Here is a 16500-nt window from a genome sequence, read left to right on the forward strand (position 1 = left end):
ACAGCGATAAATGGATGGATGAATTAACCAAAAATACTGTATTGTGAATGACCTATCACTAAGCACAGTAATTCTCTAAATCCAAGAACTAACAAATACTTACTCTCAATTCTTATTTTAATCCCAAACTCTAATCCAGCTCTTAGAAAACATCAGGGCTGAGAAAAATGTTCTCACTTTGCAGTGTTCAATTCCAGTGCACATGCACAGAGCACAGTGAAAACAGTGTAAAAAGCAGTGCAGTGTAAAGTAAGAGCGCAGCAGGAAGTCCACTGACCTCCTCTGAATCCAGTTTGTCTGTGCTGCTCTTGTCCTGGTTGACCACATAGCCAGGAGGCAGCCAGTTAACAGGGGGGTCGAAGATGGACACTACCATCCTGCTGGGGAGCCCCTTCTTCTTCCCCAGGCGGTACAGGTTACAGTTGCTCACCTGGGCATGGGAAAACCACAGAAGAGCCGAGTCATGGCCACGCCTAGCAAAAATTTACTTCAACACAACAGTGAAGCATAATTGTGTTGTGGATACTAAATGAGACTAATAACAGGTGAGAGGGTTGTGCGGTTATTCATCAGAAGAGCTCAAGTGATATCTTGGTTGACAGAGCTGACCGATCTCACCTTCTTGCTGCGCATGTAGCTGAGTCGTCCCTCATGAGCGTCGGGGTAGGTACAGAACAGGTATGTGGTGATGGCATGCTTGAGGAAAGAGTCTCCAAGCATCTCCAGCCGCTCAAGGTTGAAGCCATCACTGGCGTTGGATAGGGTCAAGGCCTGCAGGATGAGGCCTGGGTTGGGCCCCAGGCTTTTGGGGGAGTCTCCTGCCTGGTTTCTGTGCTGGGGGACAGCGGCAAGATCAAGAGAAGGTGCTGTGGGAGCACTGGGACCCATGGCTGCCCTGCTGCAGACTGAGGTAGCTTTATTTGTGTGGTCTGAGGTCCTCCCTGGTGTACATTCATCACTAGGCTCTGGAGGACTGGAGCTGGGCATCTTCAAGCTGTGAGAGGGCTGCACAGGAACTGAGGTAGTGGTTTGTATTGATTCAGGGCTCTGCAGCCCAGAGGAGCTGGGCTGGGAGCGTTGGCAATTGTCATGTTGGTGAAGGTGCTCATCTTGGTGGCCGTGGTCGTCACAGTCGGCGACTAGGGCAGTGCCATTGATTAGGTTCCTCGTGCAGGTGGCTTGCTCAGGCAGGGAAGAGTGGTGACTGCTGGGATGTGTTAGGGAATTGGGGTCAGGGGTTACAGTCTCTTGGTGCTTACAGTGACCTTCACCATCCTCGCTGCAGGACTCAGGACAGGAGATGAACGTTTTGCTGTCGATAGATTTCTTCCAGCCAAAGTCCAGGTTTGGATACCTGTCGCATACACACAGACCATCTATACATTAGAATGAACCGTCTGGGTAAGGTCAAACACAAATGGTCAAAGAGACTATTCAAAATGAAGATCATATTATGATTTCCTCCTAAAATGCTGATCTCAAATGCTGTGAAGTGTGTGTGACGGAGACCTGAAGTCAGGCGGGAGGGTCTGGGTTCCCACTCCAGCTTCACTGGCTGTCTGGGCTCTGAGCTCCTCGGCGGTCAGGAGGCAGTGGAGGCGGTAGAGGATGCTGGGCAGACACACTGCTTTCCTCCAGAGGGAGGCAGGGATGGGGTGGATGGCACACAGCTCTGGAACCAGGATCTGAAAAACACAACACACTGTTGACTGGGACAGCTGCAGTACAGAACGTATATAAGGAGATGGAGCTGAAACTCATTTTTACAGAGAAGATTACACTCACACAGACAACATATCTAAATTTATACCAACAGCAGAGTTTTGTATATTAAAAACAGGACTTCATTGGCTTCTCTTCAAGTATTGAAGAAACTGGAACTTCACAGATGCAAACTGGTCACTGGAGCCTTCTCTGCAACCTTCTAATACACGAGAACAACACCTACATCCATGCAAACTGAACACAACAAAGATGGCAAAGCTGTATCCTCAGAAGGCTTAGAAGACATGGAAATCAAAAATGCACAATGGAAAAAGGACTAAATTGTCTTTGTTGACTAAAACAAACAATAGTCAAACTAATCCAAATTTCCATCCAAAGACTAATATCAAATTACAACCAGGCTCCACCATCAACACAGATCACTTAACACTGTCTAACCAGAGCTTCAGACTGGAAGGTTCAACTAACAAATCCATAGTCTGAAGGTGTATCAGACATCAAAATACTGCACATCTGTTTATTACCCCAGACACAGGATGTTACAACTCTGGACAGTAATCACATATCCATTCTCCACAATTACAAGGTCAATGCAGTGCGTTATTGGATGATGCTACATTGCCAACAAAGTGGTCTCACTGAAACAAATGAGGGGGGCTGTGTTTTTTCAGCACAGAGGCCGTTACCTGTTTGTTCTGCAGACTCTCCCACTTGGCCTTCCTCTTCTCTGCACTGCTGAGTGGCAGGGCTTTGCCCTTCTGGTTCAGGTGCCGAGGGGTTAACAGGTTCAATCTGAGAGGACAAGAAAACAAACCTTATCAAAACCAGGCGCCTTATTTACCCACAATGCAATTTCACTGCTGACAGTTCTGTCGTCTTTTGGGTGTCAGGGCTCCAACTATATTTTTCACCACTATCCCAAACCGTCCCGAAATACACTTATACCACCCTGAAGTATAAACTGGCCGTGCCAGTTAGGAACAGCTTCTTTTCTACAAGAAACTTATGGCATAAATAAAACATCATGAAAATAATTCTTCTTCAAATGAATTCGTAATTGTACATTTTTTACTTATTTATCCTCATCACATTCACTGAATTCATGAATTAACATTTTTTTTTGTATTATAACATACGGAACGTTTGCATTAACTGACCTGGAGGAAGTGTGATCTACATCCAGAAGCGGCTGGTTCAGGTTGGACAAGTCCAGGTTGTACTTGGTTTTGTAGTACTCAGCAAATGTCTCGTACTCTGGTGAGGGAAACTTACTGAGCGGCGTCAGGTCTGTATACACGTCGGCGACGTAGAAGCGATGAGGCTGGTCGAAGTTCCGATACCTGGGAGAGGAGCGGCGTGACAGTCACTATGCAGCTCAAACCAGCGTTCAGCTGTTTGGCACTTTGTTCCTCACACATCAAAAGCTTTTGTACTCAGTAAAAGGAAGACTATCCTTCTCAGTAAAAGTACCTCCAGTATGTTCATATGGAGCAGTGGTACCTTGGAATGATGACAGCATCCTGGTAGTCCTCGAGTTTGAAGGTGAACGGGTTCTGTTTGGTGTACTGAGTGGTAGGAATGCCAGTGCGGGCCTCAGACTTCTCAATGTCCTCCATGAACTTAAAGTCCATATCTAGTGTGTTCGAGTCCCCAACTGAAGGTGACAATGAAGCAGCAGAGTGAGAAAAATAGAAGGGATGAGCATCTGCACACATCTGGAAAAGTCATCCACCAAGCCTGACAGAGTGATCCTACTCACCAACATTCAGAGGTAGAACGCAATAAGCCGAGTCAGCCAGTGTGGGTTTGAACTCCAGGGCAGGTTTCTCCAGGCGGAGGATGTGGGAGAAGATGTACTGGTGGAGGCGGGTGATGAGGTCGAGCTGGGCGGCGGTGAGCGTGAAGCCAGATTTCTGCAGCTCGATGGAGATGGTCACCTCACCCGAGCGGGTGTACACTGGGAAATGGGGGATCTGGACAGAAGGAAAGCATCAGTTATTTAATGATGAGAAGACGATGCCATTTTTTTCAATTAGCAAATAGAAGAACAAAGTTCTTAGAAGTGAAAACATGTCTGTCCAGTCGGAGAATATAGGAAGGCGTTAACCAGGACGTACTCGAGGTATGGGTTTGGCAGTCAGGATGCCGAAGCACCTGCTGGTGTCCTCCGGTGGGTAGAGCTTCCTTCTGCGAAAGTTGAGTTCATCAGGAAGAGGGGTGGTGAGGACCATCCCGATCACATACAGGTAGTAAGTCTGCTCCGGTACAGCGTAGCTGTCCCGCAGACATTCTGGTATCTGGGCAAAGACAGAGAGAGACACAATTTAAAAATGCTTGATGATTCTGACACAATACAGTACATCTGTGGTGACACGCCCATTTCCCATAAACTCACCATCCAAAAGAAAAAGTATTTCAAGATTTGTACCAAGAGACAAAGCACACAAATACAGTCTCTGAATATTGGTTTTGCTTTGAGATGCTAATTCTCAGCATCCAATGAGAGTCATAGAACTCTAGCTGTATTAGGAAAAAACATTACGGCTTTAGGGTAGCACTGCCTCCTCTTGGTAGAACCGGGCCGGCCTGGTACGTTGGTCTCCTCCTCATCGTGAAGGTCCAGCTCCTCCTCATACTTCACTGTCTCCTTCCCTACCGGCATCAGGTGATCATCCAGCTCACCTGGGAGGCAAGATTAACAACGTTAAACAGATTCTGGGAAAAAGTCTACAGACAGTGAATATTTTTCAAAATCACGCATTTGCAAAGTATCAATGCTGGTTTTACCTATTTTGTGGAGTCTCTCACAGCATACAAGTGCAACTGCTTTCTCTGCCAGTCTGGTACAGTTCATTATGGGACCCTGCAAGGACAGTAATACATCAATGAAATGAATGAACCTGAGAGAAGTTGTAATATAATTCATTCTTACTAAATCCCAGATGAGAGTGTGGAAAAAGTCCTTTCTATTAGTGTATGCTCATGAAATGTACATGGTCTTCCTCACCTTAACAGGAACTCGCAGAGGGGAGTTGATGGGTAAGTAGAGTGTGGACTGGAAGCGTCCATCCTGCGTCTCCACAGTTTTACACTTTGGTGCTAAGTGGGTGAAGGGGTCACTGGGCAGCCGAGCACAATACCTGAGCACAAGAGTGAAAACGACACTAAGCAATGCTACTTTGAAGCCCATTAATGTTTGTTTGTGTCATTTTGTTTGGGACGTGAGGATTTAAACACTTTGCAGAAACAACACCTTACCTGTTAATGTGTCCGATGGCTGTGTTGATGGTGACCCGGGGACCTCCATCCTCAGATCGAAGCACATAGGGTGGGAGGATGTTGTCATCGTCCAGCACCTGCTCCACTTCAAATTCACTCACCTCCACGGACTTGGAGCACTTGTTTCTTAAGATCTGCCCAAAGTAACATAAAATCATCATCACTTCTCTTTCCAAATTGTTTAAATGTTCAACTATTAACTAAACCAAACAAGACAAAGGAGGAAGGTTACCTTCTCTATGGCCTTGTAGGTAGTGAGATCTTCCTCGAAGGCTTTGGTCCTCTCACTGTCAGCCAGCATGATGTAATTGGAGACAGGTGCCCGAGCTCTGCCTTTGGACTGGACATAGGACCTGTACTCTGTGGGCAGGTCAAACCGCACCACCAGGTTACACTTTGGAATATCCACACCTTCCTCCACGATGCTGGTGGCGATCAGCAGATTGGTTTCATGAGCCCGGAATTTGCGGAGGACCTGCGAGAGAAATAGGGCGGCCAAACAGATGTCAGGTGCTGTATGTATATTAAAACATTACATCAGCAGTAACAATCTAGGTCACATGATTTCTGTCTGTACCTCCTCTTGTTTCCTGAACTCCACCTCCATCTGCTTGTTCCGAGGCTGGTTCTTGCCGATGCTGTGGCCGGTGATGAAGTTGCTGCTGATGTAAGCCAGCTCTGGGTCCTGCTTCCCTGCCTCTTTGATCAGACTGAGGAAAACAAATAAAAAGACATTTCAAAATGTGAAATAATCATTCACATCTATGTGGCTTTTGTGTTAAAACAGGACAACAGACAAGAGCAATTTGCTGCACTTTAAAGGCCACCACCAACCATGTATGAAGGTCTGATAAATAGAAAATCAGGATTATTTTTAGTTTAAAAACTCTGTCTGAAGTACAGCTCTCACACCACAGAGCAAACAGCCATGACGACAGAGGCCTACCGATTGAGGACCACAGCTGTGTAACGCCTCTCCACAAAGATAATCCCACACAGGATGTTGGTGAACGGTGAGGGAAAGTTGGCTTCAGGCCTTTCTTTGGCCTCCACCTCCTCATCCTCATCTTCATCCTCAGAGTCGCTCCACGACACATAGTTGTCCTGGTTGCGGTTGTTGTACCACTCCACGCTTTCGAACTGCTGCCGCTCAAAGGGCTTGTATTCGTGCAGGATCTCAAGCAGCCGGAGGACCTTCGGGGTGACGAACTTGAGGTCCAGTGAGGCAGGGGAGAAGTGTTCCTCGCAGAGGGCGTGCACTTTGCGCAGGATGGTGTCGGTGAAGAGCAAAAACTTGCGGTTGAGCTCCTCCTGCTCGTGTTTGATGTACTTCTGGAGCTCTCGCACCATGATGCCCGCCGCCTTATCAGCACACCAGGGTCCCAGCACCTGCAGCACAGCCCAGCAGTCACTCAGGACCTGGACAGGAAAGAGACAGAGGGAACAGGAGATTTATTAAAGCTTTTTCACTGAAGACAGCTGCTTGCTGATGAGGGAAGAGATTCCCTTCTGGAAAATCAAAACAATGAGATAACCAGCTGATAAGCTCTGTTGAGCTGATAGAAACTCCGGGTTGGTGTGTCTGGTCTGCTGCCAGGGGTGCTGTCCTCAGGTCCCTTCAGCCCGGCTGGTTGGGGGGGAGGTTCCCTACCTTGCTGTGGAGGTCCGCTGGTCTGTCAGGGTCGGGGGAGCCCGGGTGCCGGCGCCCCCTGTGCTCACAGTCCATGATGACTCCTCTGGATGTGGACGGCCCCAAAGGTGGCATTCTCCTCAATCCTCAGTATCAGGCCATGCCTCGTTACTCTTGCTACTATTTGTGGTGAGAACGTCTGTGTGTACGCGCGCGTGTGTGTGTATGTGTGTGTGTGTGTGTGTGTGTGTGTGTGTGTGTGTGTGTGTGTGTGTGTGTATGCATGTAGTTCAGGGAGTGTGTTAGTACATACGGATGGTGGGAGGGATGGCTCTTCAATGTTGTTCTGTTTTTATGTATATTGTTTTTAACTCTTGTAAAACACTTTAAGCCGTATTTCATTGTGTATGAAAAGTGCTATATAAATAAAGTTTGATTGATTGATTGATTGATAATTCTCAGTGGGTTTGTAACTGCAAGTGACTCCTGACACATTATACATCCTTTCCTTACACACGTACATATACAAAGTTGAGTTTGAAAAAAGTGAAAATCACATAATCAAATAATGAAACAAATAAAATAAACTAGATCTTTCCAGCTCTGACCTGTTTGGAGATGAATGTGGGATCACGGTCTTCCCTGGCAACAGATATGTTGCAGTCATTCAGGAAGTGGAGAGCTTCATCCAGCTCCGCCTGCAGACGGGAGGAGAGGCCACTCTTATCCATGTAGGGGCCACAGTCCAGCACCACTTCTCTTGGCTGAGAGGCGTATCTGAAATATAACGCAGTGCACAGGTCAGTCTTCAGCATGCACAAGGCTTCTTACTGGCTTGTCAATCTAAGGCAGTCATGAGGTTTCTCATTCATCACCTGATTTTACAATGTTTTCTTTCTCTGAATGAACTGTAATCAGCTGTCACTAACAAAATTCTGAACACATTCAGCCATATAAGAGATATATTTGTTCACCTCTGCTATAGGTCATATATAATGGCTTAAAGTACCTGTCCAGGACTACAAGGTCAGTGGCAGTTTCAGCGTTGCTCTTGAGGATTCTCTCCAGATTCTGGATCTTCTGCTCCAGTTCTGATGGGTCACACTTTCCATTGAGAATGGAAGCTGTGAGTCCCAGGATACGAGGACTGGCTGAGCAGCCCTCAAACAGCTGCACAGGGAGGAGAGCCAGGTCATTCACAATTCCCCTGTTTACCAGTCTTGCAGAAACATGATTTTACTTTGCAACCATCATCTCACCTTCATTATCTCACAGTAGGGGTGGTCTGTGATAGCCAGGTGACAATCATCAAAAACCACCAGGTTGATTTTAGACAACTGTAAGATTTTATTCTTCAGAATGTGCAGGAATATGTGGCAAGTCATGACCAGCACCTGTATGAGAGACAGTTGAGAATGACAGGAGGGAAGAGGATATTGTTGACAGCAGTGATCATAGTGTGATTCAGTCTGCTCCACATTTTATTTCTTTACACACTTTATTTTAACACTGAACTAGGGTTAAAACACATACTTTGTATTTTTCTTAGCTAGAGATAAAGATGTAGATCATGAGACATTACTGTAACACGTGAGACTGAGAGGTATTTTAGGAGTTGGATGGTGCACACTTATGGTGCACTTGACTGTGCTGTAACTGGCTTGAGGCCATTAATGATGTATTTTTCTTAGGTGTGCAAGACCTGTATTGCACACCTGTATGAAAAGAACACCTACGCCTATTGTTAAACATGGACAAAACTCTGAAAGACAGACACAACCTGTAAGCATGGAACCAGTATTAAGTAAATATTAACCTATTACAAGTACTGTAAAAGGCAATGAGAATGAACAGCACACCTGATTCTCGATTATCTCTTGACTCCACTGTTGGTCAGTCCATGCTGAGGTCTCCTCCAAATCTGTGTACTCTCCCACCTGGAGGTCAGAGTGCGTCCTGACTGCAGCTGCTTGCTGAACTACAGACAAAGCTGGACAACGTAGACCAGAGACAAGGTCAGCTACATTTTCAAAATCTTTTTTTATAGTTTCCAAAAGTGAGAAAGTAAATCGCAGGTACCTGTGTTCACCAGAAAAACAGTCCTCTTTGCATTTTCTTGGTAATGTCCACGGATTTGGTGGGAGAGCTCTTTTGTTAGAAGTACTGCAATAAAGGTCTTCCCTGAGCCAGTATTCAAGCAGACGATAGTATTATGTTCAAGAGCTGCTTCAAGAAGTTCTACCTGTGGGGGAACATTCAGAGAGTGATAGAGAATGAGATGAAGCAAAGCGTCAACTAAAATAACTACTATAAAACTAAAAGAACAGCAATGAGTAACTCTTAATTTGTTTAATTATATACAATCATCAAGCAGCTCGTAAAAACATCCCAGTAGATGGCAACCTCCTGACCTGATATTTCCTAGGTGTATAGATGTTATCATGGATAGCCTCCTGCTGCCATGGCAGACCAAAGAACGGCCCCATGGGTGAAGTGGCAGGGGTGACGAGCTGCAGTCCTGCCATGCTTCAAAGAGGTGGAGGTGAGGGGGCTGGGCTCCTCCAGTCGTCCACTTTATCTCATTTCATCATCCTCTTCTTCTCAGAAGTTCACTGGTGGAAGAGATGAGGATACCATATTAATGTAGACAGCAGATGCAACAGTGACACTCTCCATTCAGAAAGTTGAAAAACCACATCAGCAAAGCCAGAGGTGAGAAGAGAGACCCAGCCACACACAGCAGCCTGCAGCTCCTCTCATCACAAAACATGTTTTGGATGATGCAGGAGCCTGTTTAGAAAGCTGGGGCAGCTTGTTTAGAGCTTAAGAACAGTTTGATCAGAGCTTGAAGTCAGATTGCTTGGAGCTTGTTTACTGTGTGAGAGCAGCTTGTTTACAGCTCAAGAATAGCCTCTTTAGAGCTTGTTTAGAATATGACAACGGCTTGTTTGAAGCCTCTTTAGAGATTGAGGACAGCTTATTTACAGTTTGATTAGGGCTCAAGAACGTCTTGTTTAGATCTTCCTGAAAAAATGACAGGAACTTATTTAGGGCTTGACAAAAGCTTGTTTAGAGTTTCTTTAAATTCTGACTTGTTTAGAGCTTCTTTAAACTCTGACTTCTTGACAAATCTTTACTGCCACAAGAGGTGTTGAGACTAGGGCTGGGCGATAAAACGATAATGATATGTCTCGTGATAGACATGTAATCAATAACAATAAAAAATGCATTCGATAAAACATTTGATAATTTTTTTTCTTCGTCAGAAGAAACCAGAAGTTGTGAAGCGAGGTTGGTAGCATGAACAAAGGCTCTCAGGTAACCGAGCAACGTAGGGAGTAATTACTGATCAGTGGGAGTGACACGCTAACACGCCAATCATGTAACAGTATCAAGTTCGGTTGCGCCATCTCATTTTCTCGTGTTTGATTCTTCACAAGGAGTGAGATGAGAAATAGAAAGTGAGCGCTGCAGCGAGCGAAGAAATTGTCGATAAAACAGGGAAAGTCAGCTCGCCAGTATGGCAGTTTTTTGGATTTTATAAGTCGGACCGTAATCAGACCAATGTGGTCTGTAAATTATGCAAGACTGTCGTCCCCACCAAGAGCGGTGATACCACAAACTTGTTTAACCACCTTAGCCACGCTCACCCTTTGGAGCGCAGCCGTATTCGCCAACGTCCAACAACATCTGCAACCGCAGCACCACCGCACAAGCAGCTGACTGCCATGCAGAGGTATCTGCTTCAGTGCCTGATGACAAATCATCTAAAAGGCACAAAGACATAATGGAGGCAGCGGCATATCATATAGCTAAAGAAATGCTTCACTGAGCACTGTGGAGAAGCCAGGTTATCATGTGTTTTTTTTTTTTTTTTTGACACACTTGCAATAAAGATATAATTGAATAGTTCATGTATGTTTAGAGTAAGTAGAGTGACTAAAGTTATTCACATGTCTAGGCTGGTTTTATAGTTCAATCAATCTTATTGTATTATCATGTTTGTTTACAGATATCAAGTCTATCTGTTTCTGTCTATCATGTTTGTTTGTTTTTTTATGTTACAGATGTCAAGTCTACCTCAGTTTCTGCTATGTTTACAAAACACCGCGCATATTTGAAAACATTTTATTCACCAGAAGGTGAATCAGCTTGTGAACTTTCTGCACTAAACCTGCTGAAAAAAAGTTCTCAGGTTTCTCTCTGTTTACATTTATTATTTGAGTGTTTTCCACGGTTGTGTTGACATTTCCTTTCCTTTCTGCCTTGATAACTGAGGAGACTATAATCAGAGGAAGGTTGAATTTAAAATGTTTAAATTGAATGTATTTTTCTCCTGGTCCTTATTTTAAATAGGTCATAAAAAATGCCAATAATTATCGATATCGACCGATATAAAACACTTATATTGTGATACAGTTTTCAGCCATATCGCCCAGCCCTAGGTGAGACACATCATGACACATGACCAAGTACCTTCAGAGGGTAAGAGGCTAAGGGGACGCTGCGGCTCAGGAGATAGAGCAGTCGGCCACCAATCAGGAGGTCGGTGGTTCGATTCTTGGCAGTCCACATGCCAAAGTATCCAATGCTGTGCAATCGGTTTGTGAATTCATATGTACGTCACTTTGGATGAAGCGTCTGCCAAATGACTAATTGTAATTGTATAAATCCGAAAAACCTGCAAAGACAGTGGTCCCCTCAGAGGCACATGATGATCTGAACTCTCTTCCTGCTCTATTTGAGGATCAAGTCTAAAGTGTTGTTCAGTCATGTTTCTTCCAGCTCTAGTTAATCTCTAAAAGTAGGTAACTTTTATCAATTGCTGATCTACAAAAAGTTGTATATGTTTTTATCTATTCAGGGCTTGATTACTGCAAAGCACTTTACTCAGGTATCAGCCAGGGCTCCCTTCACCTTCTCCAGTTGGTACAAAACACTGCTGCTCGTATGATTTTAAAATTGTTTTGATCACTTTTAAGGCCCTAAATGGTATTCTTCTGAATACACTTCTGATCTGTTGACCTGGTGTGTGCCTTCCTGACCACTGAGATCTTTGGATGGAGCCCTGCTGGTTCCTCCCAGGTCTCTGTCGATGACTAAGGGAGGTCGGGCTTTTGCTATAAGAATGCACTTGAACTCTGTGCCTACTGAACTCTGTGCCTACTGAACTCTGTGCCTACTGAACTCAGACCCACTAGGTCTCTAGCTTCATCTCCTCTGAAAACTTTTCTTTTCGTGAAAGCTTTTGGACATGTTTGATATGTTTTACTTATCTTCTTTTAAAAATATTTTGAAAATCGCTTGTTCAATGTTCCAAGAAGTTACTATATGTGGCGTGAGTTTTTTGTTTTGTGGAAGCTCACCAAAACAAAGTACTGACGATGTTGAAATGGAAATAAAGTATTGAATCTTGAATCTAGCTTATATAAAGCCTGTTTAGAACATGACCGCAATGTGGGATAGACATTGACAACAGCAGAGACCAAAAGTGCTGAATGGGAGATGACTTGGTGAAAAGGCAGGAACAGTGCTATCAGAATGAAGGTCTTAGGAAATATACTTACAGATAATAACTGAGACTTTCTGGATAAGCAGACAACGCTTAATCTGGGCTTCATGATAAAATATTTCTTAATCAACTCTTGATGTTCCCCCACATTTAGGTGGAAACAGACCTGGGAAACCAGAGAATATTGTGATAATCACACATTTCAGATACAGGACAGAAACAGCAGTCGATATGACATCTATATCACGGGGCAATAAATGACAATGGAGAAGTTATTCTGGCTGTTGAAAGCAGCATTTTGATTTAGGCCTCTGAATGAACAATAAATAAGGACCTACAGCAAAATCTCTTTATTCACTACAAAGAGGTAGAGGAAGCACTGAAGCTAGTTTGGCTTCCTCTGAGACTGCTTCTGTTACTGTTAATTGCCTGTTACTGTTAATTGCCAAAAACTTCTCACCTCTACACAAATGGAAAGTGGCAGGGCTTGTGAATAGGTCCTCCAACTCTGCAAAAACAAAAACAGAGAGTAAAATGAGAATGGCATGGTATTGCTGGGTGCGAGGTGCTGACGAAGATACATTGAGCAGAGGGAAGAAAGGTCCACCACTGGAGTAAACAACACATTTGACATAGCCCAAAGTCACAACAAGACCACACAACTCCACTGTGAAGACTGCTAAGCCCAACAGCTGTCACCAAGTCTAACAGGCAAAACTAAGTCATTATAGTAATGGCATGGCTTATATTTGTTGGTGATTAAAAATAATATATGACAATCAACGCTGGCATGTAGCCATTGGCAACCAGTGTTCATTTTATCAACAAAAATTTTGACTTTTTGTTTTGTTATTTGCTGATGTCTTTACATTTCATGACTAAACTATAACAACAACACAATGAAAAGAAAATCCTGAAAACAAAAATTATGGCAAAATCTCAAATCTCAAAGCATTGGTTGTTTTCTTTTTTTAACCAATCATTTATCTGAAAATGCAAAAAACTCCGTGGACACCTGATGACACCATACTGCAGTGCAAAGGTAAATAATGTTTATGTATGTTGCTTGACTTGATTTTAACATGCATATCAGTTCATTTACTTTCAGGACTAAATGTAGTGACACTTAAAGTTCTATGTGTATTCAGAGCGCTATGGCGATTAGCTTGCCTTGCTCCATTAAAAAATTGTTAAATTTAATGAGCCAAGCTAATTCTTAAAGATACATTTATGATGCTATTTTCTTATGACTCTTAAACAGACACTAACTCCTTGGGTGAAAATGTAACATTATTAGTTATTAATTTTAGCTCCATGTAAAGTGAATAAACATTTTGCTTCCCAGGACAACTTGTCAGTCTTAATGATGTGTGGCACCATGTGAAGATAAACCACTGTCCTATTTCTAAGAGTCAATGATTTCAGAAAAGCAACAAATGTAACGCATTTGCTCCCCTGATATCCACGGGACTTTTAAGAAAAAAATCATCACATCACAGTCACAGTCACAGTCATCACAAAAAAAAAAAAAAGTTCAATAGCACCCAAACCACTAAAAAATGGACAGGATGTTAAATTTCATATCTCAAATTTAATCTCAATAACACAAAAAAATCCAGTTGTGCCAAGGCTGAAAGGGGGCTGATGATTTGCCACTCTTGTTTTAGTGTATACAGATTCTGCATGGTATGTCACTGATTAGGGATGCACATTTTTAATTTTTTTTATGACCGTTAACCGACGCCCTTTAACGATTAATAACCGTTAACCGATAAGATTTAAATGCCCTTACATGCTGCCATTCCGACATTCCGTCATTCCGACATACCACCATTTAGACATATCACCATCCCGAAATACCGCTATTCCGACACACAAACGTCCCACCATTCCGACAAGGCTTTCCATGTAAGGAAAGGTTGGAATCAGAGAGTCACTGACTCGGCGCTGTTCGTTGCGAACTGCAGATTTACAATGACGGAAAATAGTTAGATTACTCATCTAAAATGTAAAAAAAAAAAAAAAAGCTACAAGATTTAGATAATTAACAGTACTGTAGGCTTCAATCGTCTCCTATTGCTTTTTAAATTATGTCGAGAGCGAGCGCGCTGTGATTTCTTTAATTGTGTGTTCTGATACACGCTTCTGAAATCAGATTTTTAAACGGTTCTGATGGAGCACGATGTTTATCTGGATGATGCAGCTTCATTCTGAACCATTTTACTGTAAACCTGGACGACCCGCGGCGTGTCTGGAGATGAAAAAAAATAATATTCAATGTAACGTGTGTTTTGTGCGTAATTGCGCACAATAAGCTGGTGCTTCGGAAGTTGCATTTGGTCCTGTTTGGCCTCCATTGCCTTGCATGCAGGTGTGCTGTGGTTGAAGTGCCTGACAAGCCGCCCCGCTGCAACAATAACACGATGCACAAACACATTAAATCCATCATTTACCGCCAGCTGCAGTGTATGTGCAAAACAGGGGATTGAGTCCCAGCTGACCCGTCCGGGAGAGTTGGCTGCCACGATGTTGCGTGCGTTGTCGTGGACGCATGCGAACACTTTCCCACTAAGTCCCCACGTCTCCACTGCATCAACCAGTTTAGCTGTGAGGTTATCAGCTGTGTGTCTACCTGGCATGCTCTGCGTTAACAGGACGGCAGAATTAACTTTCCAGTACTCATCGATATAGTGACATGTAATTGTCACGTAGCTCTCTGTTGTGAGCGCGGTCCAGCAGTCCATTGTAATAGCCACGAACTTACGAACTCGACACGCCCCCATGAGTTGATTGACTTACGTAGCTAAAAAACAAAATTGACCGTTAGTATTAATCGGTTAACATTCCTGTTATCGGTTAACGGTTAAACAGTTAACTGTGTGCATCCCTATCACTGATATTAATGCCACTGCTATTTTTAAGAAATGTCACTGCTGTTCTATGAGCATATGGCAAATAAAATGGTATGTCACAAGCACAAGCAACTCCAAACCAGCATGACAGTTCTTACTCACTGACTTGTCACTGCTATCTTTTGCTATGCTAATGCTTTGTGCCATATAAAAACATGTTACATATGTTCCAGTGGCAACTCCCTTGTAAATTAGTAGCTTATGCAGCTGTCACATATTTGATGCATGCCGTACTTGTCGGGGATCTAACCAAGTGGAGCCATGGATATATATTAACCCTGTATAGTGAGCATGTGGCAAGCATGGCCTTGGACAAAGTTTGACCTTTAATGCTAGGGGTATATACCATTGGAAAACCAGTAACAATGTATTCATGTGCCACATGCAAACCGATCAGTGACAGAAGCATATCGCTAAGCATTGGGAATTTGACATTTGCAGATGTGGATCTTCTGTGGTTCAATTGTGAAACTTAAAATTCGAATGTGGGGAAAAAAAAAACAAGCAGCGCTTCCATGGCTGCCAGCTGTCTGTCTCCTGAGTCGTCACAGGGGCTGGGCTGCTGCACTGCATGACGGACGGGAGGAGAGTGAGACACACACCATCACTTTCATTGATTAAAAATCTAATGTAGGACAAGCTGAAAGGAACGAACAATTCAACAACAACCACATGGAAATGATGGCAGAGAGCTCACACCCAGCTCTGCTGCAGAGATGGATTTGCACTCCAAGAAATATAAAAAGCCGCATTTGGAAATACTCAGACGACTGCTTTGTAAGCTACAGTTAGCTTTCTGTTCCACCACAAGCACCTTGAGGTCATATGGCCTGATGTCTGGAGGTCTTCCACCTAAACTCGCACATCTTGGGGTGCTCCTATAACTCGGTAGGGTGTGCACCCCATATATTGAGGTTGTCTGTCCTCTGCAGTGGCTGCAGGTTCAACTCCCACCTGCGGCTCATTTACTGTGTGTCCCCCTTTCCTGTTGTATCTTCAGCTAAAAAACACCCAAAAAAACCCCGCATATCTCAACCCATATTTTAGACCAGCTGCCACAAGCTCACTATCGGCAGCACAACAAGAGGCTTGTACAAAGAAACTTAGTTTGTTCATATGCAAGATCGTGAGATCAGAATAGCTGATGAAGAGGGCTTCAGAGACAAAGCTGTGGCCCTTAGTATGGATGGGTGGATATCCAGAGCGACGGCACACTGCATTTTAGATTGGGAAATGGGGATGCAACGATATATCTATATATGTAGAAAATTGTATTGTTTTTGTTAGAACAGCAGAAAGCGCAATCATAGTAGTCAAGAAGACAGACTACCATAATTATTTGCGTGCAAGCAAAGCACTCTTTAAAATAAACCCAACAACAAAATTGTGGATAAACGTGCTGATAATGAAAAAGAGATTGAAGAGCTGATATGTGGCAGCAT

The 16500-nt window shown here is 43.7% G+C and overlaps 1 protein-coding gene across 1 annotated transcript in view; it reads right to left on the reverse strand.

Annotated features, from left to right (window-relative positions):
- The window catches only part of dicer1 (dicer 1, ribonuclease type III), a 39012-nt gene that overhangs the window by 12122 nt on the left and 10390 nt on the right, over nt 1–16500 (reverse strand). The window contains exons 2-24 of the mRNA XM_070979650.1: nt 12607–12654; nt 12202–12312; nt 9046–9246; nt 8714–8876; nt 8494–8624; nt 7894–8028; nt 7644–7804; nt 7243–7411; nt 5951–6423; nt 5582–5714; nt 5237–5479; nt 4984–5138; nt 4733–4865; nt 4513–4588; nt 4268–4407; nt 3843–4022; nt 3485–3698; nt 3226–3379; nt 2883–3065; nt 2412–2517; nt 1510–1685; nt 619–1354; nt 278–430 (exon numbers count right to left, since the gene is read on the reverse strand). Of these exons, the coding sequence (XP_070835751.1) occupies nt 278–430; nt 619–1354; nt 1510–1685; nt 2412–2517; nt 2883–3065; nt 3226–3379; nt 3485–3698; nt 3843–4022; nt 4268–4407; nt 4513–4588; nt 4733–4865; nt 4984–5138; nt 5237–5479; nt 5582–5714; nt 5951–6423; nt 7243–7411; nt 7644–7804; nt 7894–8028; nt 8494–8624; nt 8714–8876; nt 9046–9159 (4128 nt within the window). The 5' untranslated portion in view covers nt 9160–9246; nt 12202–12312; nt 12607–12654. The remainder of the gene's footprint in view (nt 1–277; nt 431–618; nt 1355–1509; nt 1686–2411; nt 2518–2882; nt 3066–3225; nt 3380–3484; nt 3699–3842; nt 4023–4267; nt 4408–4512; nt 4589–4732; nt 4866–4983; nt 5139–5236; nt 5480–5581; nt 5715–5950; nt 6424–7242; nt 7412–7643; nt 7805–7893; nt 8029–8493; nt 8625–8713; nt 8877–9045; nt 9247–12201; nt 12313–12606; nt 12655–16500) is intronic.

Source organism: Chaetodon trifascialis, chromosome 14 (genome assembly GCF_039877785.1).
Source record: "Chaetodon trifascialis isolate fChaTrf1 chromosome 14, fChaTrf1.hap1, whole genome shotgun sequence".
Classification (NCBI taxonomy): Eukaryota; Metazoa; Chordata; class Actinopteri; order Chaetodontiformes; family Chaetodontidae; genus Chaetodon; species Chaetodon trifascialis.